This window comes from Drosophila mauritiana, chromosome 3R (assembly GCF_004382145.1).
Source record: "Drosophila mauritiana strain mau12 chromosome 3R, ASM438214v1, whole genome shotgun sequence".
NCBI classification, from domain to species: domain Eukaryota; kingdom Metazoa; phylum Arthropoda; class Insecta; order Diptera; family Drosophilidae; genus Drosophila; species Drosophila mauritiana.
The window spans coordinates 15,836,912-15,861,562 of NC_046670.1; the positions used below are offsets into that span (position 1 = coordinate 15,836,912).

The following is a 24,651-nucleotide window of genomic DNA, read 5'->3' on the forward strand; positions in this document are numbered from 1 at the left end:
CCGACTGACTTTATGAAAAATTGAATTGTCGGCTCAAGTTGTTTACACAAAATGTGACTGTCCCTTCTAGACGCTCTGCTCGCTTTTCGACTTCCTTTCCTTTGCTTTCCCCAAATGGGAAATGTACCAAAATGAAAATAAAATTCTTGTCAGCTCTTCCTTTGGCTAATTAGCATTACAATTTCCTTTTTCGTTTAGACCCCTTACCCTCAATAAAAAGAAACTCGACATCCGCATTCTTCCAACCCCAATTCATTAATGCTAATCATTTCAGATTTTTTTTGCGCTACTTTGTGCGACGAGGCAGGGCTGCATAAAATTTTGCGTTTACTGGCCGAAAACTGCAGGCGAAAGTTTTGTGTCGCTGAATTTACAATTCATTGAGCAGTTTAGCGTAATTAAATTTCGAGGTGGCATAATAATCATAAAACCCAGGACAATCTTTGCTGCGAAACTGATACAGCGGCTTTTCGCCGCATAAAGTTATGCAGTTCGCTTCGTTTGGCGAAGAAATGAGAGTAAGTCTCCATATTAGCATAAAAAACTCATAAAAATCAAAAGTCACTCAGAGAAATAACTAACTTTTTATAATGCCATTAATTCATATACAATTTTTAGATGTTTGCTTTAGAGGACCCATTTATGGATCTAAGCGCAGGATAGTAGAACATTTTTTCCGCAGTGTTGATGCCTTAAAAATATAACCTTAAAATGTAATGGCTTTTTACTAACCGGTCTGCTTTTCGGCCGCCTTCAAAGTGTATCCATCGAGGGCAATGGCATCGCTGCGTCCTCGTCCATTGACGGCATACACATAGATCCGGAAGAGACGACCTGCATCCAGACCCGTAACACTCAAGGCCGCAAACTTGGCACTGATGTTGGCCTGGAGCTGACCACTGTGCTGATCGAAGATTTCCATGAGGAACCACTGCCGCATTCCGCCGTCGAATCCTGCGAAAATAAGAGGGCACACCAATTGCATAACTTGTCACGAACTGGGGCTTACTTTGCATATTGGCTGGGATTGGTATTGGCCAAGGGGATGGGACTTAGAGCTTATTAATATTAAGTAGTTGCCGATGGACTGGCGGGTCTTATTTATACTTTGCTTAGGAGTTTGGCGGGATTTATTGATGACTGCAAATGCCAGGGCTTTGGGTTTGGGATTTTATTTGATGCCAGGTAAAAACGGATTTAGAACTTCTCAACTCAGTGAGAAGTGCTTTAACAATGAATTTACAATAGCCATCAACTTAAAAAATAATTATTATTATTATTATTTACTTCAAAACGATGAAGTCCCCTTCTATGTCAATTTATATTTATTTCAACTGGCGTTTAATTCCCTAAAATACATAATGCCTTACTCAGAAGCACCCAACTTAAGGTCATCCCTTTGAGTGGAACACTTTGGTAATTGAAGTGCCTCTCAACTTTCAACTGCTACCGAAAATATGTATTTAGAGTAATCTAAAGTTACATTTTAAATGCCATTTAATCACACCACAAAAGAACTGGCCAAACCCACTCCAGTTCGCCCCTTTCACTGAAGAGGACCGAAGCGGTTTTTGGCCAGAAGTAAGAGGCTAATGTTGGGCCACTTCTTTAGCGGCTGTTTTTGCCTAGCTTTGGCAGCTCAAATGCCACTTCATTGTAGACACAAAAGCCGACTTAAAACACTTGCGAAAAATGTTAAAATATTTTGTAATAAAAGCAGCGGCCAGTGAAAAGGTTTAGGGCGGGTTTTCCAACAGCAACAACTACTTCAGCCGGGAACACGCCCCCGGGTCCCAAGGAGAAATTGTTGTGGAAAATGTTTTATATGTTGCTATGAATTTTAGTTGTTGTTGGCCGCCTTTTTAGCCACCCGAATTCGCCGGCACAAAGAAAAGGCCACGGAAATAGAGTAAAGAGAATGTGCTTGGCCTTTGCCTCAAAGCGTCATTGTTCGGTGGGTGGCTGGGGTGATGGGTGGGTTTATTCCATTCTTATTTTCTGCTCCCTTTCAAGGAATCCAGCCCCTCCTCCTGCTCGGTTGGCGGCCATTTTGTGCGCACTTTAAAACGTTTAGCTAATGAAATTTGCCGCAGCTCCGTTGTCAGAGCAAAAAAAAAACTTCATTGTAATGGGTTAATTTTATTTACTTGGCTACAGCAACAATGGAAGCAATGCAAGTGGAGTAAAAATAATAAAGCAAGAGCGACCAGCAGCAGAAATAGTAGTACACTAAAAAAAAAATAAGGCTTTAAATGCCTTTTAATTTGTAACTCTATGTTAAACCACTTATCGTGAATTTTGATTACTTCTATGTTGAGAATTTCCTATTTTTTCATCTTTCATCTCTGCCAGAACAGCTTTATTATGAAAATGCAGTTTCATTTGCCTTGCTTCATTTTTCATTAAATTAGATTATTTCTCAGTGCAGCAGCATCGTCAGCAGCGAAGCAAAATGTTATAAACTGAAATTTTATTATATTAAACCGACGCTTGATGAGTTTGGTTAGCTGCCGTTCCCATTCCCGTTGCCCTGTAAGTTTGTTATATTTTTTTGTTTTCCGAGCAGCAATGGAAAAATAAAAACATCAGTAGCCAACCGAACTTGGCCCCCAAAGATGCGGAGTTGTCTTCAGCACCGCACATTGGATTCAATTCGAGGCGGGCAGAGAGTTCGCTTAAGTTCCGTTCGCTTCGGTTTGAGTCGAGTTGAGCTGCGGCTATGGCCACGTCGAGTTGAGTTGGCCAACTTGCGTGCTGGCTTATTAAAGTCGACCGCAGCTAAAGTTGAGTTATTATAAAAACAAACGACTAAGGGCTGTGGGCGGTGGGCGGTGGGCGATGGGCTACGGGCGGTGTTTGTTATATGGCAGCAAGGGGCGTGGCATTTCACCAGTCGTTCGCCTTAATGTGGAGTGCAATATAAAAAGTATCGCATTGTGCGCGCTACCCTGATCCTGATGCTGCTGCTCTTGTGTTGTGCTTAAACAACTTGCGTTAAAGTTTTAATGATGCTGATGACTATGATAATAATGTGCAGCCACTAAATTAGCAGCCCGAGGGGTGGAAAAGGGGGCGGAAGTGTGGGACTGTGGGAGTGATGCGGTAATAAGGCGAACAATGGCTTTTCAAGACGCCGAGGGAGAGATGGAACAGTAGCAGCTTAAAGCCGTCGCTGCACTGCATACGTAATGGAACCTAAAGTTTGGTCATCAAGTATACGCAACGTGGCCGCTTACGGAGGGCTAGATAAGTAGATAGCATAATGAGAAATTCAAAGCGGCTGTTCTATTCAGTTTAAAATAATAAAAAGATTACTCTGAGTAAATTAATCATTTTGGCGCAACTATTATAATATCAAATTATTTATTTATCAACAAATATACCTTAAAGGTATCCCTTCAATTGGAAAACCTCTAAAGTTAAAGATTAAGTCAACCAAGTAATTGCTTCCACATGTGCTAACCCAGACGGCATGTCAAACGTATAAAAAAAGGGAAAACTCAAGCATTTCCGAGCAGTCTCATGCATCGCAACAATGAAGGAATTTCCCTGCTTTTCGCCATTCTGCAGCGCGTAGTAATGCAATTACACATTACGCATACGCGAAGTGGGCAAGCACTTGAGACAACATTAAGTAAGCAAAACAATTGCGATTGCCGGCAATTGGTGGAAAACATTGAGCGCTTAAAGCGGCTGCGGGGGACGAAGGAACAGTGGAAAGCGCCAGGCGGGGGCGTAACAAACAGTAGCGGGAAAGAGCGCCATTAAGTATGCAGTTATTATGCGCTTTTTGTTGCACTTCTTGCAGCAGCCGCCTCGTTATGCAACGCTTTGATTTGCGTTGCCTTTTCGCAGGATCCGCATGCTTTTCCCTCCGGTTTTTCCTCCGCCTTGCGCCATGCTTTTGCCACCCCCTCGATGTCTCTGTCTCCGGTTCGGCACTCAAGGACTGCATAAATGCATCATAAGCTCGGAGCTGTTGCAATTTGCGAGGACATTTCTCTGTCTGCGCTAATGTGCAACTCTATCGCTGCGAACTTTGAACTCTGGGACTGCAATTTGTGCTGCTTATTTTGCGCTTTGCTGGCATTTTTCTGTCTTTGCGTTTTCCACTCTTGCGCTGCGCATAAAATATGCGAATTGAATTTGTATTTAAAGTTTCCGCTCTCGTTCTCAGTCTTCGGAAACTGGCAACTGGAAGGCAGCAAGTTGCCTAACAAGCCAAAACATTTTGTATGTACAAATTTGCGCTTAACTTTCGGCCGTGCACTCTCCGTCCTGCAGCTTCCACTCCGCTCATCACCGGGCTTCTTCTATTTTATTTATTACTGCAAATTTTAAACTGGAATTGAAATTTTAGGAACATTATTTCCCCCACTCTGCGAAGCGTTTCCTTTCTAGTTTTATGCTTTCATTGCGTTTTTATTATTTGTGTCTGCATCACGAAAGGAAGTTGGCTGTGCTTTACGATTGTGTGGATGTGTGAGTGTAAGTGTGTGTGTGGGGGAATACGAATCGGTATCTGTATGAGTGGATAGACATACTCGTAGATGGCTGCCAAAGTGCACTTAAGTTGCTCATGTATTTTAAATGAGTCTGAAAAGCGTTGCAGGAAACTCAACATATACATGTTACAGCTCTCGCACACTCGTGTTCATGCTGCAAAGGAAGTCTCAGGACAAGACCACTCCCACTTGCGCCTCCCATCTCCTTTGGCCCCTCCGCCATTGACCAATGCCTTTTTCGGCCATTGATTGGCTCATCAGCAATTATAGAAACAAAATGGGGGAAAAAAAGCGACCGAACCGAAACGAATGAAAAAGGGCAACAAATTGGCTGGCAATTTGACGTATATATGTATATGTATGAGCTCTGTGTGGGCCATATAACTCACCTTCAATGCAATAAACCTCCAGCGAGTCGGACGTTTGATTGACCACCGTACAATTGGTGGGCGCTTCCGGTTTGCCAGCGGCTATCAAATGGAACACACAGGGCTCCTTCTGCTGACCCACATTGTTGTCGGCCCAGCACATGATGGTGCCAAAGTCCATTTCCTGCAAAAAGCGTAGGAGACAGTGTTTCGTCAATACTCAAGGGTGAACATGGATAAAAATAGATTTAACACGAGGACAATCGCTAGACTCATTCATCGTTCCAAACGCATACATATTTTTTTTTATATTTAGAAATTGCCACCATGATCTAGTGTCATTTATTCTATTATACATAGATTACACATTCGTGCTACTGATCGGAAATCAAATAATAATTCAAGTGTGCTAGTGCTTTGTGCAGTAAAGTTAACGACTTAGAAACAAGTATGTATATGTAGCTCTTAAAATTCTTCCAGTGCAACCACTTAAATTCAACTCTTGGACAGTCAGTTAAATGGAATTGAAGAAGCCGCGCTCGACATCGATGTGAACTTAATTCATTAAATCAATATGGATACGGTGCCAGTGTGTTGTCAGAGTTGCCCCTGATTGATTGCAGCTGTCAATAAGTTTTTCATTAATATAATTTCATTTCATGTCAATGTAGAAAGGCCGACGAGAAAGCCGGAAGGAAAAATGCCCGGCAGTAAAAACAAATGAAGCATTTTGTGGTTCAGCCCCACGGCTATCTCATATATGGTCGCATACACAAATACATCTACATGTACATCTACATCCATATCCGTGCGAATTGTGGGCGAGGAAGGAAGTCATGTTAACATGGCCCTAATGCCTGTCTATCCCATTGTATCCCAGTGCTAAGTGGCCGCCTGCGGTCTTAGCCATTGTTTGTGCCTCTTGTTTATTTGTTTGCATTTTGTCAAATGTTGTGCTAATGAAATCCTTCGTCTCCGGTCAAGTGCACACCCACGCACACACACACACGCCAAACTAGTGGACCATTCCCACAACACGTCCCCAGCAATCGATTCGCTTTCGTGGCCCGTAACAACGTATCTACGTATCATTGTGTCTTTGTGGGGCGTGTTTACCTTTGTCCTTTTCCGTTGGCTGCGAACACCAGAACCAACGCACTTAATCAACTTCAGGCTGGCAGGACTCATTAAAAATTGAAATCACTTTCGGGTGCACGACGAAAAGTCAACGCAAATTGCAGCCTATTTGTCAGTCGGCACGCGTTTTAACCTCGCTTTTCCTATCTTTTTGACTCGCAACGTGGGCGTGGCTGTCATTTTAATTAGGGCAAGAAAAGAAAAACATGGTTCACCAAAAAAAAATAAAAATAAAAACCAACACACCAAAAGGAAAGTTTGCCAACAGCCTGTGGGAAAGTCGAGATTTATGGAAATTGTGTGATGGTTAAGGTTCTATGGCCTTCCGCTGATGGAAACTCCAATCGTTTAGAAAAAGAGTTTGAGAGTTGGCAGCTCTGATTGATTACTGGCTCTGTTTCATTCCTTCTAATAAAAATCGATAAGGTTCGCTTTTGGGATTTTATTGAGTTCATGAACCACGAACATCCAATTAACTGAAATTGAGATACTAAGACTAATCATCAGAGTTATGTGTACGAAAAATAAAGCTGTTTAACTTTGATAGCCACATTCCTAAGTAGTTCATAAACAAATATTCTATTTTGCTTTTAAAATAAATTATGAAAATACCGTTGTCTTTTCACCAATTAAATGTAGCATTTAAAACTTCTTCCTTTCCCACAAACTGCCTTTAGCTTCAACAGAAATTAAAACGAACTTCAAGTGCAATAACTTTCTTTGTGAATAAGCAGTTTATTCTGCCGTCAGACGAAAATAAATTGCGAATATTCTGCAGCCTTTGACTAGAAATTTAAGCAACAGTGCTTATGCAAATTTATGACAAATTTATGAAAATTAAAATAGGTATTCATCTATGCGTGTGTTAGCCTAGTGTTTAATTGCGTTTTCAGTTTTTGTTGTGTTAGTGTTTGTATATGGCTAAAGTGTTGGCACAAAGGCGCCATGTTGGCAGCTGCCAACACTGCGCATCAACACCAGCGGGACAAAAGGGAAAGTGGCTAAAAGCCGGAGCTACGTCTGCGGCAATATAATAATGGAGCTGCCAGGGCCAAAAGCACAAAACCAGAAACCAGTAACCAGAAACCAACTCACTCTCACACACACCTACACAATTGCCAGGCATTTTAAGTAATAATCAATGTGGGGGAGATGCACAGCACGCTCTGCTTTTTCTATTTGCAACTGTCATCGCCCGGGCCGACAATCCTTGATAATTTTCAGTCCCTGGGGCCCCTGAATTTATGCCCCTCTATTTATTATGATTATTTCATTTTGTTTATATTGTTCTAATGTTGCGCCAGCAACAGTGTAAATATTGTTGCAGTAGCAGCAGCAGGAACGGCAGTTGCAGCCGTACAAACGAAAACAAAATCCGTAGAATATACTATACTCGTATGTATATGCCAACGTATACTTGATATTTTTCCGTGTGTGTGTGTTGGTGCGACTGCCTGTGTTTATCTGTGTGTGCTTAAGGGCTCTAAAGAGGACAAAATGCCACTTCAAGGCATTGCATTCTGGGCATTTCGCTTCAAGTCAAGTCTACTGTTATTATTTATGCATTTTAATTAAAAATTTAAACATTTAAGTGACATTTTAATGAGTTTCTTGCACTGGGGTTCACACAGAAAGCGGTGGAGCTATGCCCCAAAAAGCCAAGAGACCGACATTTATTTTTGTGAAATATTTGAGAAATTTATATGTCAGCAGCGGAAATTGCTTGACATGAAAGCCTGGCAAAAATTGCTCTGCTCACACATAGAAAATAGCAATGGAATCGAGAAAAAAATGTGAGGAAATAGAGAAGGAGAAATGCCCATGCACAAAACAAAATTAATGAGCTGTTGGCTGCCTTTGAGCAAATCGCACGGGCTGGCAAAAAGAAAAAATAAAATGGGAAGGAAAAGCGAAAAAGAAAAATCCCAACCAAAATGTGATGACGGCAACGACGACGTTTGAGCTGCGGTTGGCGGAAACCGGAAACAGCATATATGACAACAGAACGGAAGGGATTTTTCATATTCAATTGAGCTAAATGATTTATGTCTGTGTATGAGATTGTGTGTGTCCAATCAGTGCGACGGACTAGTGTTTGTGAGCGGAACTCATTTGAATGCCGTTTGACTGCCTCGCAATTCGTTCGTTTGATCGCTGAAATGTAAGCCCAGGCTGTCGCCGCCAGTTTGATTAGTTCCATACCCCAAAAAGGATGGAAAAAATCGAAAAATACAGAAAATTTCGTAAAAGAGACGGAAAAGTGCAGAAGGAACCGCAACATTTTAAACTGGGTCAACTAGAAAAACCAGACGGAGCGAAGGACCCGAAACCCTAAAACAAACCAAACCAACTGGGTGCCATGCAACTTGAACAACTGTGTTGAGTGCCTCTTCTCAGCACATCCCTCCCCCCACCCTACTTTTGCCCCTGGAAAATCCCTCTTCCTGTCCCGGCCCATGCCATTTGCAGCATCCAGTTGCAGCTCCTCCACTGTCATCGCATAATGGCAACCATGTTGGCTTACAAGCGACCACAAGCCCAGTCCGAAAAACTTAACACGTTTGTGGTCAGACAGCCAAGCGGAAATGTAGGTGGCGACCGTCTGATGGGCAAAATCCAGCCATAAAAGTCCCTGGCAGGAGTTGGCTAGGTCTTCAAGATGCCAGTAAAAACTTCAATGTTGCAGGGATTTCTATATAAATCTAATACAACTTTGCCTTACTATTTATGATGCCTTAAATCTATCTATAAAACAGATGAATTCATCCCTCCTGAACCTCAAAATAAATATATAAGTATATATATTTAACAACGGATTTTGATAACATTTAAAATGTTGCTATAAATATCACTTCTTTCATATTTTCTTTGCACCACTTAATTTGAGGTCTTCCCACTTCTGAACTTTATCAACTGGCAATGATTGCTAGTATCATCTTCTGAGCTGCAAATTTCTATGGGCCACTCCACATGCAACTATGTTTGGCTGACCGTAAAAATGTACACATCAGCCATAGCACCATCTGCTGTCGAGAGGCTGACATGGGGAATATCAAATGCAAAAACCGAAATCCCAACGATTCGGACATTGATGGGAGTGTAGCTCATTGATGGCCAATTTGCTCGGCCAATTGCTGGGGAGGAGCTCCAAAAACTGCAATCGCAATTGCTGTTGGCCATTGGGGCCATTAATGCGGAAATGCTGCCAGAAAGCGACAGAGAACAGGGCCAAGAGGGTCGGACGGAGCGGTGGAAGGTGCTCAGCTTTATCCTCTTCATTTTGGCCAATGATGATAACTATTAAAGTCAATGGCATTTACTTCCAATAATTTTCCTGCTCTTTTGTGCTAGCTTTTTATTTTTTTTTTCATTTTTTTTGTGCTTCCCAATAACCTTTGACATTCAATGGTGTTGTTGTGGATGATAATGATGATGATGGTGGTGGCACTGCTGCTATTGGATTTTTAATTAGAAAGCAGTGCTAATAGAATTTTTAATTAAAATCGCTCGACTGCCACCAATGCCTGGCTGTTGTCTCTATCAGGAAGGACTTTGCTCCACTTTACTTTCCCTGTTGCTAGCTGGCAACATGACACGCACACAGGCCCAAATAAATGGCAACAACCATGAGACCCGCCTATTAATTAAAATTTTTGCTATTCAATAACAGACAGCCCCCGTGGAGTTCAATGATAGGCACCCAGCACTGAAAAAAAGAGAGAACATTGTATGCTCCAAAAATGTTTAGATCATTAATATTAGAAGTCATATTGTCTAATTAAAAAAACGCATATAATGAAGGCCTACCCATTCTATTCTTTCTAATACACATTTAAAATTTTTGAATGGTCTTTTTATCCTTCTGTATACTCCCGTCTGACATTTTTTTCGCCCAGTATGGCCAGCAAACAAAATGTCAAATGTGTCAATAACAATTTCACATTAATAGCGAGCACAGCGAAATATGAAATGAAAAATTTATCAAAGAGCCGCATGCTTTTACCAGAAATGAATCGAATGTCTGACGTGTTTAGCATTTAACATGACGAATGGGTCACGCATCTGCAAACCTCAATCCCGCCGACATTTGTCGGTTCCCAGCCGATTTTCCTCAACCTCCATCCGACTTTTCGGACACTTTCAAACTTACCTTGACGGGGGTGTAGGTGAGGGTTGAACCCTGGGCTGAATGGGGCCGGAAGCCGCTCTGCGGCATGTCGAAGGTCTCCGCCGTGTTGTTGAAGGACCACTTGAAGTTCTCCGGCGGCGGAAAGGCATCCACTTCGCACACTATTTCGGCGGCCTCGTTTCGCGCCACTCCATAGATTTTCTTTTGATCGGGCCGGCAAATTGGTTTATCTGCAAGTCGGAGAGCGGGAAAAACAGTCGGTGAGTGCGGAGATCGAATCAAAGTTGGCTATAGTGCAGTCTGCTGTTTGCATCTGCAGCTGAAATCAATAATCGCATAAAACTCTTGGCGGCGGCTTCTTTGTTTTAGCCCGCCTCTTCACAGGCTCTGAAATGCCAAGTAGAAAAGTTTACCCTTTTGTGTTCCTTCCTACAAGCTCCATCTTTGGCCATTCAAGCAGCCAAATAAGCTCAACAAGGATGGTTGAACAGAAAACAGAGGCCGAAAAATAACCGAACCGAGACGGGTGAATCAACAAAGAAACTACAGAGATGGCTCACTGTTAAATAGCTCGAATACCTTTGAATTTTTTGTAAAAGAAATATCTGATAAAATAAAATTTTTATCTAAAATTGTTGTTTTTAAATATATCCTAAGAAAATACAAAAAGTGTTAAGGGATCCACTGCAATGTCTAAGACCCTCTTGGATTCTCCCGTTCAAAATTCATATAATTTTATAAAACTACGAACAGACGACGTCTTGAATGAAAGAAAAACTTTGCGCTGCGAAAACTTTCAGCGACATCAAGGAGAAATGCAAGGGAAAGCTGAGTTGCGCAGGCCAGGGAATATTCAATTTTCTAATCCTTGGCCGGCGAAAATCTTTCAACTGTCTTGCCACAGCCACGAAACTTTTGAAAGTTGCAAGTGGCGAATTTATTGTGCCATTTGACAACTGTCGATATTGCATGGCAAACTGGAGCAGTAAACAAATTTTCAGCACAGCTCGGGGAGCAAGGAAACGAGAGTACACTGACAGAAAGGGGGGCATGATGGCGGAGGAAACGCTACCAGTTGGACACTGAGTTTTGTGGCCAGCGGAAGCGCTGCTTAAAACAAAAGCTCGAAAAGCTGAAAAAGGCAGAAGTGGAAGTGATAAAGGGGAAATGGCACCGGAAAAACCAAAGCATAAGGCCACAACAACAGCAGAGGGACTGCTTAAAGGGCCGGCTGGCGAAAATGAATAGAAGCATCTTTGGCCTGCTAAATTGCTCGAAAAAGGCAAACTAATTAACCAAAGTTTGACTCAAGACAGGGCCAAGTTCAGGAATCCGGCACAAATTGAGCAGAAGATTTGCGGTTCTGTCCTTCGAGCGCAGAAGCCTCACAACAAACTTGAGCTGCCGACCCAAACTGGTTTAGGAATATACCTTAGTAAATGTGCCCTTCCATTCGGTTATCTTGGAAGTTTGCGACTCGTGCCGCAATTTCTATAATTATAGCTATCAATCAACTAAAATACATGTAAAATATTAAATACGTAAAAAATTCTAAGCACATAAGGTACTAAAATAATAAACAAAATTTCATGTGGCATCCCATAGTTATTGCTTAAAAAGATCACTAATAATCTTTTTGCGGTTAATCCATGGCTCGTAAGATAAATAACACGCAATCAAAGCTGTGTTTCTTATTATATTATTGTGCCACAAAAGTTCGGAGCTTGTTAATACACTTCCCCCTTTTGCCAGATCCACTTTTCCGCCCTGTCCATAGCTCAGCGACACACAAAGGAGCATTCAAGCAGCGCACAATAATGGGGCGTATACGCAATAAAACTGCAAGAGGCCCGCACGAGCGCACAATGCGGGGAGTTCAGTTCGCCGTTCATCGGTATCCCGATGCCCCGCTGTTTGCCATCCATCCTCGTCTCTGGCCATACTCGAACACTCAATAATGCTCGTTTTTGTGTGTCAAAGGTCCACTCGAGAAACCAAACGGCAGCAGCAGTAGGAGGAGATGGAGATGGACCAGCAGAAACAGGGGCTAGAGCGGCGAAGAAGGATTTAAGTGGGTGGTTTTGGGACACAATTCGATTTTCTATTTAAGCCGCCGCCGAAGCATTCGTTAACGGCCCGAACGCAGCAATTCGAGAGCGTTTTTATGGGTCAGCCAACACACAATGCGCCGCGCACAATGGCATGTGTGCCGAGGTGCCACAAATCAACATATCCCGCAAATATCCTTGCCCCACTCATCGCGATACTCACACATCACTTTCAGCTCGACCACATTGGAATCCCCATCGCCCTCCACGTTCGAGGCGGTGCAGGTGTAGTTTCCAGCCTGGTGACGAGTGACGCCCTGGAGCGCCAGATCTCCGCTGCTGACAATCACGCCCGCTCGCTGGTTGTGCTGAATGATTTGGTGCTGCAATTGGCAAGATTAAGACATAATTAGGGGGGTTGTCAGTAAAATAGTACTTAATTATAGAAAGAATGATAAGGAGACTTAACTTACTGAAAGCTATGAAAGCTATTTGCCAACTTTTATATACTTCAATCCCATGGAGACAAGGTCACCCATCTGAGCCCTTTTTTGCCCCCCAAGAAAAGCACTCATAAATGTGCGCATCAGTGAGCTGGCAGCTTCATTAAGAAGCTGCGCCTTTGCTGACTACGTGCCTGGCATCGATACTGAAAAATCAGCCGATATTTACTTTAAGTTTTCCCTTAAACACACAAGTCCCACCAACCACCTTTCACCGCCCACATATTCGTAAGTAGGCCTTCACACTCAAATGCTTACAGAGAGGCTTGACCTTCTTGCCGCACTTTCTCGCACTTTCGCTCTCATTTTGAAATAATGCTCGAAGCCCGATGTTCGCCTTTTGGTTTTGTAGCCTTTTCCCCAACAGGCCGGCACTCGACAACATTTTGACGCATTTCCCCAGAGCCTTGTGCCATTTAGCAGCAAAACAAATTCGCACTTTGCCCGAGCTCAGCAAACAAACAAGCGGCGGGCGGGGGGTATGGGGTCGGTAACAATGAAAGCATTGAAATAAATAGAAATAGAAATAAAAATGTGTATAAATATGGTCGACAAAAGTCAAAAAGCCAGAGTACGACGAACAAAGCCTCAACGACCTTAGCACACATCCATACTGAGGAGGTGCCTATATCGGGATGTGTGGGCAAATAAATAGAAACAATGCAGCCAGGCCAGAAACATTTGGATAATAGTGTGGCCCAGTACACTTTAAAAACAGTTGCCAATACCAATATTCTATAGCGTAAACACGAAAATGAGCCAATCTTCAACTGAACTTAAAACTTTCTTCAAATACCCTGTGTACCATCAAAGTTTGATAGATTCCCATAATTTTAATCAAGCAAGATACAAAATAACTTTAATTATAGCATAATTTTCAAATAATAACTTCGGTCACTTTGAAGTGTACATAATAGGCAAGGAATTCGAGCTAAGATGGAGCGCTATAGTTGATACCCCAGTGCATTGGGAAGGGGTCTGTTATCCTGGGAATTCCATGCCGCGTCTTTTGTTCAGCGACCTCGGTGGTGGGGGCCCCTTCCATTGTGCAGATGTAAACAATTATTTAGATGGTTAGACATACGGTGAATGCCGGGTCAGGACAATATTTGCCCACCAGTCACATTTCGGCTATTGAATTCCATTTGCTTTGTGCGGCCATGATTGATACTATTGGCAAAGTGTCGGCGCTATCCGACACCAGATTGCAGATAAAGATGTATCCATTACATATGCAATGCTCTGGCGCTATTAGCATATCCCTCGACTTGTTTAAAAATCCTTAAAGTGCAGAACAGCCCCAAAGGCATTGTGTGCCCTGCCCCTTCTCGAAAAAGGACCTTTTCCGCCCGCTGCCGCACAGCCTCAATTCCCGTAGGGTCTACTTAAATAGCCCAAATGGGTGGGGGAACGAACTGTGGCTTGGCTCAGCGACCTTGTTGTCATAAAACAAATAAAAATGTCGCCATGCATATACGAAAAGTAAATAAAGTTCAAGGTTGTCGCAGCCAAAAAAGCAAAATGAGAAAGGGAAAACAGAATGAGGCGAACCAAAAAGTGTAAACAAAGCCAAATAGAATGATAAAAAAAAGAAGGTGGGCCTGCAGACCCGTTATGCCCGAGCGGGCGTTGGGGATTATTTCAAATAGTTCGGGGCACATCCGCTGCAGAATTTCCGCCCGCTAACCAGCGCCCGTTCGAGGTCAACACCAGCCAGGCCCACTTCCCTCCCATTTCCCATCCACTTCCCGCTGACTTGATGATGTCTGCACAACCCTTTAGTGCCCCTCAATGCTAATGGCGCATTTTATGCGTTGCCATTTCTGTTTGTCTGTCTCTCGGCCGTGTTTTCGACTTGTTTGCCAGCCACTCCTCAAGCGCCAAGAGCCTTGGGCCACAATCCCATCCAGGCCGCCCTCTTGTGTTCGTCTGTCATTGATGTTAGTTCCGACTATAAATACCCAATTAGTTTCCGTAATTTATCTGATGGCTCGGACTGATTGAGTTGATTTGGTTTCGGCTTTCCCCGAGCGCTTTTTACGCGGCTGCTCTTTTTTTTTAACTTTGATTTAAAACATTTTAGATTAGCTCGGAAACATATTACACTTCAACAGGTCTTCTTAGTCGTAAGCAAAATTTTAATGATTTAAGTATATATCTTACTTGTGGAGAAAGTGAAATATTTGTATATTATAGCTTGCAAACATTTTGAGTGGCTGTTGACATGCACGGTCATTCATTTCTGTACGTCCAGTTGAAAACAATAAACAAGATCCACAAATAAAGATATCACCATTCAATTGCAAAATCTATTCAATTTGCAATGTGTGCTTGTTCGTTAACCAGAAACTTGCAGTTGAGAATTCAAGATAATGAATGAAAACATTCGCTTAAATCAATATACATTTTGGACTGCCTTTATGGACCAACCAAGCATTGCCACTTGCCTTGTGGAGCTATGTAAATATTTATGCTCAAGTTGCTGCAAAACTCTAAAGTCGTTTCCACCGACTTTGTTCTCTAATCAAATTTTCCGGCTATGTTTGCTATTTCTGCGGTTCCTGACGCAGCTGAGATAAATGCGAGTGTGTGGCCCAAATAAGTTTTACTGCCAACAGGATTCGGATTCATCCGGGGCTAGCTGGTTGCTCCGGCAACGATTCCATCAAAGTTTTGCTCCTTCTCCGGCTTGTTGTTGTTAATGAACATGTGAAAACTTTTACCCGCACGCACATTCGCTTGAGAACTTTGGCCCCTACTTCTGTGTCCATGTGTGTGTGTGTGTGTACAAGTTTAATAAAACTAATTGTTAATTTAATTTGCCAGCTCGTCGTTAATTGTCAGCTTGTCTAATTGAATAATAACAGACGAAGACAAGTTGCCAGAGCTCTACTTTTTGCCCTTCGGCTGCTAGGCGAGGAAGAATAGTTGAGTTCAAACCGAATCGATGTGGTGGCAAAACAAAAATTAATTTACTTGTTAACTGGGTGCAACGGAGTTGATTTAACTTGATTTGACTTCTAATTGCATTTGTAGGTTGCAGCGTCGCCATTGCCATTGCTGTTGCCAATTAACAATTGACTTTTAATGAACGCCCGACTTGGCTTCTTCGCCTTCACTTTGGCCCGAGTCATTTGCAATTTTCCGCTTGGCCTTGAACTCATTACGCATACGCCATGTGCACAGCTCGACCAAGCGTGGCTGTCTGTCTAACCTGCACACCCCTCTCGCCATTTTACTTTACTATTTCCCTCTGTGTGTGTGTGTTTGGCTTAGTTTCGTATCCATTTCATTTCCATTTTTGTACTGCCGCAGTGAACTTTTATTGTTATGACACTTGGCTAAGAGCAAAGTGAGAGGGCAGAGAATCTGTAGGGGCTTTCACGCTGAGCTGGGTAAACGTAAGTGACGATTGCCAACTAACCAAGTAACTAACTGCGCTGCTGTCGCTTTCTGGCTTGTTAGCCAGTCATACAAATCCTGTCTCGTAACGGTGGCATTAGTTAGCTAAAGCAAAATCCCTTACATTACATAAAGAGGTATTGAAATAGTCTAAACGAGCTTGTCCCTTAAATATGGCCTTCTTCAAACGTATAAAATATATTAAAATGTGTTGCCAAATAGCATGTTCCTTGAAGTACAGTAAGGGTATTGGTGGAACGATTTCAGCCATTCGTTCCGTTCTCAGTTGATTTGCATTCAACATAGACTTCTAAAGCTCATAGATTGGTCCTGTCCCTATCTCTCTATCTATAGCCTGGCTCTATCCCTGTATAATTAGCATTTTGTTCGATGTTAGATAGAATGTAATGGAATCAGCACTCGAACCAAACCATTCCATTGTCTCTCGGGCAAATTATTATTTCATATAAACTTTTTATCTACCTACCCTGCTCCCTGGGCAAATGTCTTGTGGAAGTTCCTTTGTACTAAATATCCTTCGTTTGCCGCCCCTACACGAAAAACTTTTTGGTCGTCTTGGAGTATTTGTATTTGCTTATTGTTGTTTTCGGTAAAAGTTATGGCTAAGTTGTTGGCTTTGCTGTTGCCGTTGTTTAGCTTGGCTCTTTGTTTGGTCATGTACTTCATTGTGAATGAATTCAATTAGTATTCATATTATTCATACACTTGATTCGTTTCTTGTTCGGCATTGAATAACATTTATTTGGCCACCATTGTTGTTGCCGTGGTTTGAGTTCCTTCTTTGTGGAACCACTAATAAACAAATGATTTTCCTTGTAAACTTTTTCGAACTCCCGAAGTTCCTCCCCCACCGAAGGCCTGTCCTCATGCCAGCCACTTGACTCTATTGCCTTAAAATAATTGGCCAGTAATTCAGTAAAAATGACCTCTTAATTTCGGCTTCATAATAATTTACCCAGCTGAAGGAAGGCTCGTGTGTGTGGAAGAAGCACGCCAATGTCTTGGGAATTGCCGGAAGTTCGGCAGTTGTACGCTCAATTGCCTTGAGTGCAACATTTAAAGAATGTTTGAAGGTCAGTTAACAGAAAACCAATATAATAATATTTGAATATACTATTTATACATAATACATAAACACCGAAATGGCAATTGGTTATAATATTAGAATGGAGTTAGTATAAATCTAATCTAATTAATATCGGTTGCTTTATATTAATATCTAGGAATATAAACAATCAGTATTTTTCTCAGTGCATCTGAAATTGTACGTCTGTCAAAGTTTTGCAAGAGTCCGAGCCAAAAATAATATATTTTTTATGGCACTAAAAGGTATATTTTGCCAAAAGTATACTTTACACTTTAGACCATACAGTTTTTGCCCATTCTCTCTTGTTTTTTGCATGTGTCTCAATAAGAAGTGCCCTTTTAGAAGAGCCCTTCATAAATATTGCAAGTCAAGTCAAGGAAAGTTGTTTGTTTGCTCACTTACATTATGCTTCCATACAACTTTATAAGCAGCCGGATTTGCATGCACTTTACACTCAAAGTAGACATCATCGCCTTCCTCGATATCCTCCGGATTCAGATTGGAGCCGAGGTCCAGCTGCAAGGTGGGAATGACTGCAAAGAAAGTGGGTAATGTAGAAAACAAAACACTGGATGAGCATTGTATTCATTTGACTAAGGCAAAGACTTAGACTTGGATTGGGTTTGGAATTGGGATTTACTCGACTGGGGAGAGTCCATCAAACGTAATTTGCTGCCTGTTTTGGACAATCCTTCAACTCGGGCCCAAGAAAGTGGCCTGAATTGGGTGGTGGTGGGTGAGTAAGGGGGTTAATCTGGGCTTATCTGTGATTAGTGTCGCTCCTTCCAGCCTTCTATCTGTCTACGTATGTATCCAAGTTGTCCCTCGGCTTTTTGCCACCTTCCACTTGTTTATTATTATTTTGCACATTGTTTTTGGCAACTTTCCCTGGCAGCGTAGTTCTGGTCTTTGCTTCGCTCTCTGTCTGCTTAGTGCTTCTGCCTTTTTCTTTTCTACTTTCTGGGGTGGCACGTTCTATAAGCAAGTTTCTTTAAGCCGATTTCGTCTTTTGCAAAGACTTGTTAATGAAAATGAAAAGTGCTTTAACACACACCATTCCAGAAATGAGACGAGAATGGGCGTGAACCGAATAAAAGAAGGGGGGCTTTCGAGAAGGACTGGCAAGGACAATGCGAACAGGAAGAACGAGTCAAAGCAGTTTGCATAATTTAAAGACTTTTCCCACTGTCCCCCTTCTCCATTGCTCCCACCCCTCATTGTGTCTATCCTTTTCCCGCTCAACAAGTTCATTAGCGACGACTTTAAGCCGGCACAGAAAACTAAACTATAACGAAGGGACAAGGGAAATAAAGGATGTGCACTGAGCAAAAATCGTTGGTATTCTAAACGCACAAGAAAGGAAACTATTTTAAGCAAAAGTCAAGGCAACAATAAAACTATAATAAAGTCTCGTAAATATATCTTACAAGTTCTTAATAAATTAAAAACAAATATTTTAAATATGCCTCCTAATTATTAAGGTAAAAGTGAGAAACATCTTCGAATTCATTGGTTAAATCAGGATAATTTTAAATCCGAGCTAATTTTCTTTAACTGCATAATGACAGTGAGATATTTTTCGAAGGAAATTCCAAGTGGCTGGCAGGCCACACTGTTGCGGTTAGGATGGGCTTAAGTGGTAATAACTGTCACTGGCCAAGCTGGCCAACTACGTCGGGCTAATGCATTTTATGGTCCTCCATCTCGGTGACCCCCGGTCCGATCCATCGTGGAGCGAATGTCCCGAAAACGAGAGGAAAAACCAAAGCAAGCCCATCCCAGTCGTAACTGCAGCTTAACGTAACGACTTTTGAGTGCCAGTGCCACATTATGTTGCAGCTGCAGTTGAATTGGAAGGATTGCGTCTGTGTGCTCGCCATGGGTGTATGGGTATTTGTACATGAGTGTGTGTGGGTGAGGCCTGTCATTGTCTATTGCACAAAGTTGAACCAGTTCTCGTTAGCAGTCCTTAAATTGATTCTACTATCCTCTCAAGCCATATAAATTGCATTGGCCGGGAAGCTTATTTGTTTCGTCCTATTTCTAAATCCCCTTTGAGTGTAATTTAGTTATATTTGAAAGTTTGAAATACAAAATAGAAGTCCAACTATACTCCTATTTTTTGTATTCAAAATAAAAGTCACTGTAATTTGTAAGCATTTTTAGATTACATTTTGTATTATACGATTTGTTCCATAAATAATTAAAAAAGGTATTCCCAAACAGACCATGATTATTATAAAACAAAAATTTGCCTCGTCATTAAGTTTATTGCGGATATGACTTCAATTTTTTGTGGGATTGGGCTTTCCCGTTGATTTAATTTCGGTAGTCTAACCTGCGTTGATTGTGTGGAAAATAAGAGGTCTGTCTGCGTCGAGGGTCTCTGATTAAGATATTAGAGATAACTTTTTTATGGCCCGGCTAAATGTGATGTAATATAATGAGAAAATTATTGGCAGCGTCAACTTCAACCTGGGCCATCCCATCGCTGGTAGCAGCCGACATTGCATCAACTTTTCAATTTACCCCCGTCGCAGGAGGCAAACAAAGAACACGCTTAAAAAAGACACAAAATCTTCTCGCGGCAGCGAGGAAAGTCGGGCGGGAAATATGAAATCTCAGGAAGTGTCAGCAGAAGGAAAACGGAGGGGGCCAAAATATTTTAAGCACGCTATAAACATGTAAATGAGCATGGAAATTGAAATTGTTATCTAATATTTTATATCAGCGCTCGCGCAGAAGCTGCGCCCGACTCCTTCGCACAAGGCAGTACACCGAGAGAAAAGCACGACCTGAAATCGAATGGGTATTCCTAAAGTCTTCTTTCAAATAACCATATGTAGGATATTTTCTTTGAGTGCACTCTCCGCAGCAAGCCGGGAAACATCCCCATCATCTTGGCAGCCAGCGAAAGGAGTAAAAGTTTCAATGACATTGGGGAACAACGAGGCGGTAAGCTTTTTAGATAATAGACGTGGCAACTGTTTGCCCAAGACGCTGTCGTCACAGCCCAGAAGATGAGGACCCCGGACCCCAAGACTATTGAAACATTAAGGTTTACCCCATCCGCATATGTGTGTGTGTTTGCTGGGTTTGGCTTAAAGTGAGCTTTTCCGGCTTGTCGTGTAGTGTGTGCATAACTTTCTCGGCCGGGTGGCGTTTTTAATATTTTGCCATAGAAATTTTATTAACAAACTTTACCCCCAGCACATTGTTGACGCGGCCCATAAAACAAGCGTTTGACATACGAGCCCAGTCGAACCGAAAGGGAACAAAAATTTAACGTATTATGTAAAGGCCGCCAATATTTGGAACAGAGTTCCGAAATCCCGACTACCGCCTGTTATGTCACTATGGTATTGGTATGCAAAACAGTATTGATTCCCCAAAGGACATGGGCGATAAGCGGTTGACATAGTTTATGGGATCGCCCGAGAACCAGGACGCGGGCCCATCGATGGTTTATGGGGCACTCATAAAGTAGCGGCATATGTCAAATCGGGGGTGTTATTAAAGCGACAGGGGTGGGCTGTTCCTGGTACCCAGAAAGGGTTGGGGCAACAAAGCCTGACAATCGTTTGATTGATTCTAGGGCTAAAAGGAGGCGTAACATAGGCAGTTACCCAATAACTCTGTCAACATAATAATTTTAGAACACAATATCGTGATTAATTTAAGTGCTATTTAAGGACATTTATTCAGTGCACCTGCATTCTTTACTATAACTGCAATATTTTTCATTAATTCTGTCGCTGTTTAATTCATTTAATGGGCCTCTTGATACGTGTAATTTAAACGATTCATTATCGATTGGTTAATTTGTAAATAACGAATATAGTGTGCTTTGGTTAAATGTCTATAGATATACTTACAGAACACATTCAACTTCATGGCCGTTTCTCGAATGCCATTTCGAACGAGTTCATTGGTTGCCCTGCAGGATAAAGCCTTGCCATGGTCTTCTCTTGTGGGTGTGATCGAAAGCACCGAAGTGCTGACATTGCCGTCCTCCGAAACCTAGTAGAATTTATATATTTAACAACAGATTATTTAATATTTATACACCTACCTTCTGGCTGTGACCATGCAGCTCGAGATTGCCCATCCACCAGGTGATTTTGGCCGGTGGCCTCGATCCGATCGCCTGGCACTCGATCTCATACTTTCGATCCGCTGACATCGGCTGATTGTTGAAGCTGATTTCCACCAACAGAGGGCGCACTGCAATGCAAACAGTTTGATTATGGACGCGCATTAATTTCCATCGTTAATTTATTTGCTTAAATGGAGGTTAAGGTTGGTTTTTACTCTCGCCGCTCGTTCGATATTTTTCTGGTTTTGTTTTTCGCTTTCGTTTTGTTTGGTGCGACAGCAGCATTTTGTTGATTTATTTAAATTGTGTGTGAAAAATCGAAATCGAAATGGAAATGACAGGCAATGCAATTAAAATTAATTGCAACAAATTATGATTGCCAGCAGCAGCAGTAACTGCAGCAATAACAAACTGGGGAATGCAACAATATCGAGCATAGGGCAGCAAATATAACTGTTTTTGCAGAAAGGTCTCATAATACCGAATAATAAATGTCAGACGGAAGGGGCAAAGGAACCGACTGGAAACAATTCGCAGCTTCAGCAATTTTTCGCCTATATTTTCAATATAATTAAATATTTAAATTTCGCAGAAAAACTACGAGAAAGATTAATCATCGGGCGGCAGCAATTATAATTGTGAAAATTCCCATTAATGGTACCTCCTTCCGGCTCCCTAAATTTATCGATATCCTTAAAAGATTCAATGGAAAAATTTAACTGCCGAATCGCGATGGTCGGCTATTTAATAAATAATTGACATATGGATTGGTAGATCACAAACAAACAATGCATTAAAGTTCGACCAATAAATATTCATGCAATTACATTTATGTAATTTGAATATTTGTTAATATTCATGCTGACAGCAATTTGTTTACCCACAAAATTGAAAATTGCACAAACCAATAAACAATAACAAACATATTTTTTCCCGCCACCGAAATATGGTCACGTATAGCTTTGGAGACTAGGTTCATTATCAGCATTACACAATTTCCCATCGTTATCGAGATGTCACCGCGATTGTTTTTGTGTTTCGCGCCTGCAGTTTTCTGTTTTTTTTTGAAAATTATAAATTACGCTATTTGCGTTTGAATTGGTAAATTTTCGTTATTCACCGATTTATTCTGTTGGAATAAATTAGAAGGAACAAATTCAGGGAAGATTGGTTCAATTATTTGGTATTGCTCGCAGGAGTGCAACAAACCGATTAAAGGGTATCAATTAAGAGATACCTTTAAGACTCAACGGGACAATTTCTTGCAATTTAACGAGTTAAGCCAACTATTCGTTCAGCTTTTTCATTTGTTGTTACATTTGCTGCGGTTGGCCGCGCATTTTATGCGTTAATTTAAAGGCGTGACATTTCAGTTAAGCCCAAATGCGATAATAAAAAAGGAAAAACCAATAGAGGGGCGCAGCGTAGTGGTGGTCAACTATCTACAATTTTATTTATTTCAATGCCATTTTAACCTGTTTTTTTCCTTGCATACATTACAATATTATTGTAGTTTTTTTCATTGTTTTTATAGGCATTGAACAGGTTTCTGTGCGGTTGTTGGTGCAGCGCTTTATTGTAATTAAATTAATTATGCACATTTGCATTGGAAAATCATTTAAATGTTTAATTAAACGCACTACACCAGCGAGCATAGAAGACCCGGCCCCGAGGACTGAATGGCCACCAATTATGCAAACAGATCCATTAAATTGTTAAAGGCTTGAACAGCGAAATCCCCGAAGGACATTTAATCGATAAGAAAGGAGAGGTGAATTTTCCTGCTGGCCCATTTACCATATATCGATTTGCAGTGCAGTTTCCTCAAACTTTTGATTGGGAAAGACGAACTCGAAGAAATCTGATCCCCAAATTGCAACTGAAATCGTGAATGCTGTGGAAACATTTTAATTCAATTAAATATTGCATTTTAACTTCGACCAGCCCTTTTGGGCCCTTCTATTGTGTGCTAATGAGGAACTCTCTTAATTGTTTTGTGTGAGTGACTGAGTGTCGTGACGGGCGTAATCTAATTGTTAGTGGCCATAAAATTAACTAATTAAGGTCGTACTTATTATTCAACCGCCCCGTTACCCGGGCTCCTCTATTCTGTCATTACACGCAAAGCAAAATGAAAACAGCACAATTGCTGTAAGGGAAAAGTGGCAAATTCTGGTTAGAACCACAACGGCTCCCTTTTTCATTTCAAGGTCATTTGTTAATCGTAGTACGAAAGTGTGGCCACATTAATTGGCCAAGTTAGCGACATTCCAGCGCCTCATCTTCCACTTTTCTTATTGGTGTGTTAACTTTTATGTCCTCGCGAGTGCGACACATTCCCATGTTCTGCCCAGTATTTTGTCCCATCTCAGAGCAATAATATCAAATATGCGCACCACCAGCTGCTGTCTGTGGAACATTTTGGCGTTATTTTTGGGGAACTGGGAGCCTAAGTAGGAATTGACGTCCAATTGCTTTGGCGTTTTGAGAGCCATGACAGACGCGCCAAAGTGCCATAAAATTCTATGACCAATCTTTGGCTGTTTGCGCAACGCCAAGGGTATGATAGCCAAATATTATATGGCATTTCAAGGAATCAGGGAGAGGTAGCTGGATATGTTGTACAAGTTTAAAGAAGATCCAGTACATTTCACTTCATTTGCTTTTGATTTAAAAGAGTAGTAAACTACAGAAGTGTTTTTGCGCTACATTCAGTTAACAAGTATAGTAGTGTGTAAAGAAAGAATAACTTTTGGATAGTTTGTGTTCCATTGTATCTCCACTAATAAAGCTGACAGAATTTCCAAATACATTTTTGTCACATCGAATTTATTTGCCAACAGCTTTTGCGAACACAAATCTCTTAACCACTCACACTCGCACTCTGGCACTCGAAATTGGCAACAATTTAATTCAATTTTACAATTTGCGCTGGCGGAGCGTAGAAAAAGGGCATTTAAAAAATTGTTACAAAATAATAAATCCATTCGGGTCATGCACAGTCCACTAACCTGAACGCTACTATTATATAAAACACAAAAATCCAAAAAAATGCATATAGTTCGATATGATGTTGGCCGTACAATATGTGCCAGGTCAGAGGCCATAGAATGTAGGTAGGATAAGTTACGCACAGGAATTTCTGTTCTGTTAGCCGTTTTTCCTATGCGCTGTATATATATATATTTTTTTTTTGGGAACATGGGTATCGCATGCAATGTTTCTGCTGTTGCCGTTTGCATTTTGTTATATTTGCATAAGCCATTTTATTATCTATTTTTTCCTGCTCAGCCTCTCTGGGTTTTGCCTTACTTATTTTTTGTTTTTTTTTGGTGCTTTTGGGGTGTTTGGTTCG

The 24,651-nt window shown here is 41.5% G+C and overlaps 1 protein-coding gene across 5 annotated transcripts in view; it reads right to left on the reverse strand.

Annotated features, from left to right (window-relative positions):
• Positions 1-24,651, reverse strand: part of LOC117144465 (nephrin) — a 77,662-nt gene that overhangs the window by 5,258 nt on the left and 47,753 nt on the right. For all 5 annotated transcript variants that reach the window (XM_033309630.1, XM_033309628.1, XM_033309629.1 and 2 more), the window contains exons 8-14: positions 21,273-21,424; positions 21,076-21,220; positions 17,603-17,733; positions 12,411-12,570; positions 10,161-10,369; positions 4,895-5,057; positions 733-954 (exon numbers count right to left, since the gene is read on the reverse strand). In XM_033309630.1, coding sequence (XP_033165521.1) covers positions 733-954; positions 4,895-5,057; positions 10,161-10,369; positions 12,411-12,570; positions 17,603-17,733; positions 21,076-21,220; positions 21,273-21,424 — 1,182 coding nt within the window. The remainder of the gene's footprint in view (positions 1-732; positions 955-4,894; positions 5,058-10,160; positions 10,370-12,410; positions 12,571-17,602; positions 17,734-21,075; positions 21,221-21,272; positions 21,425-24,651) is intronic.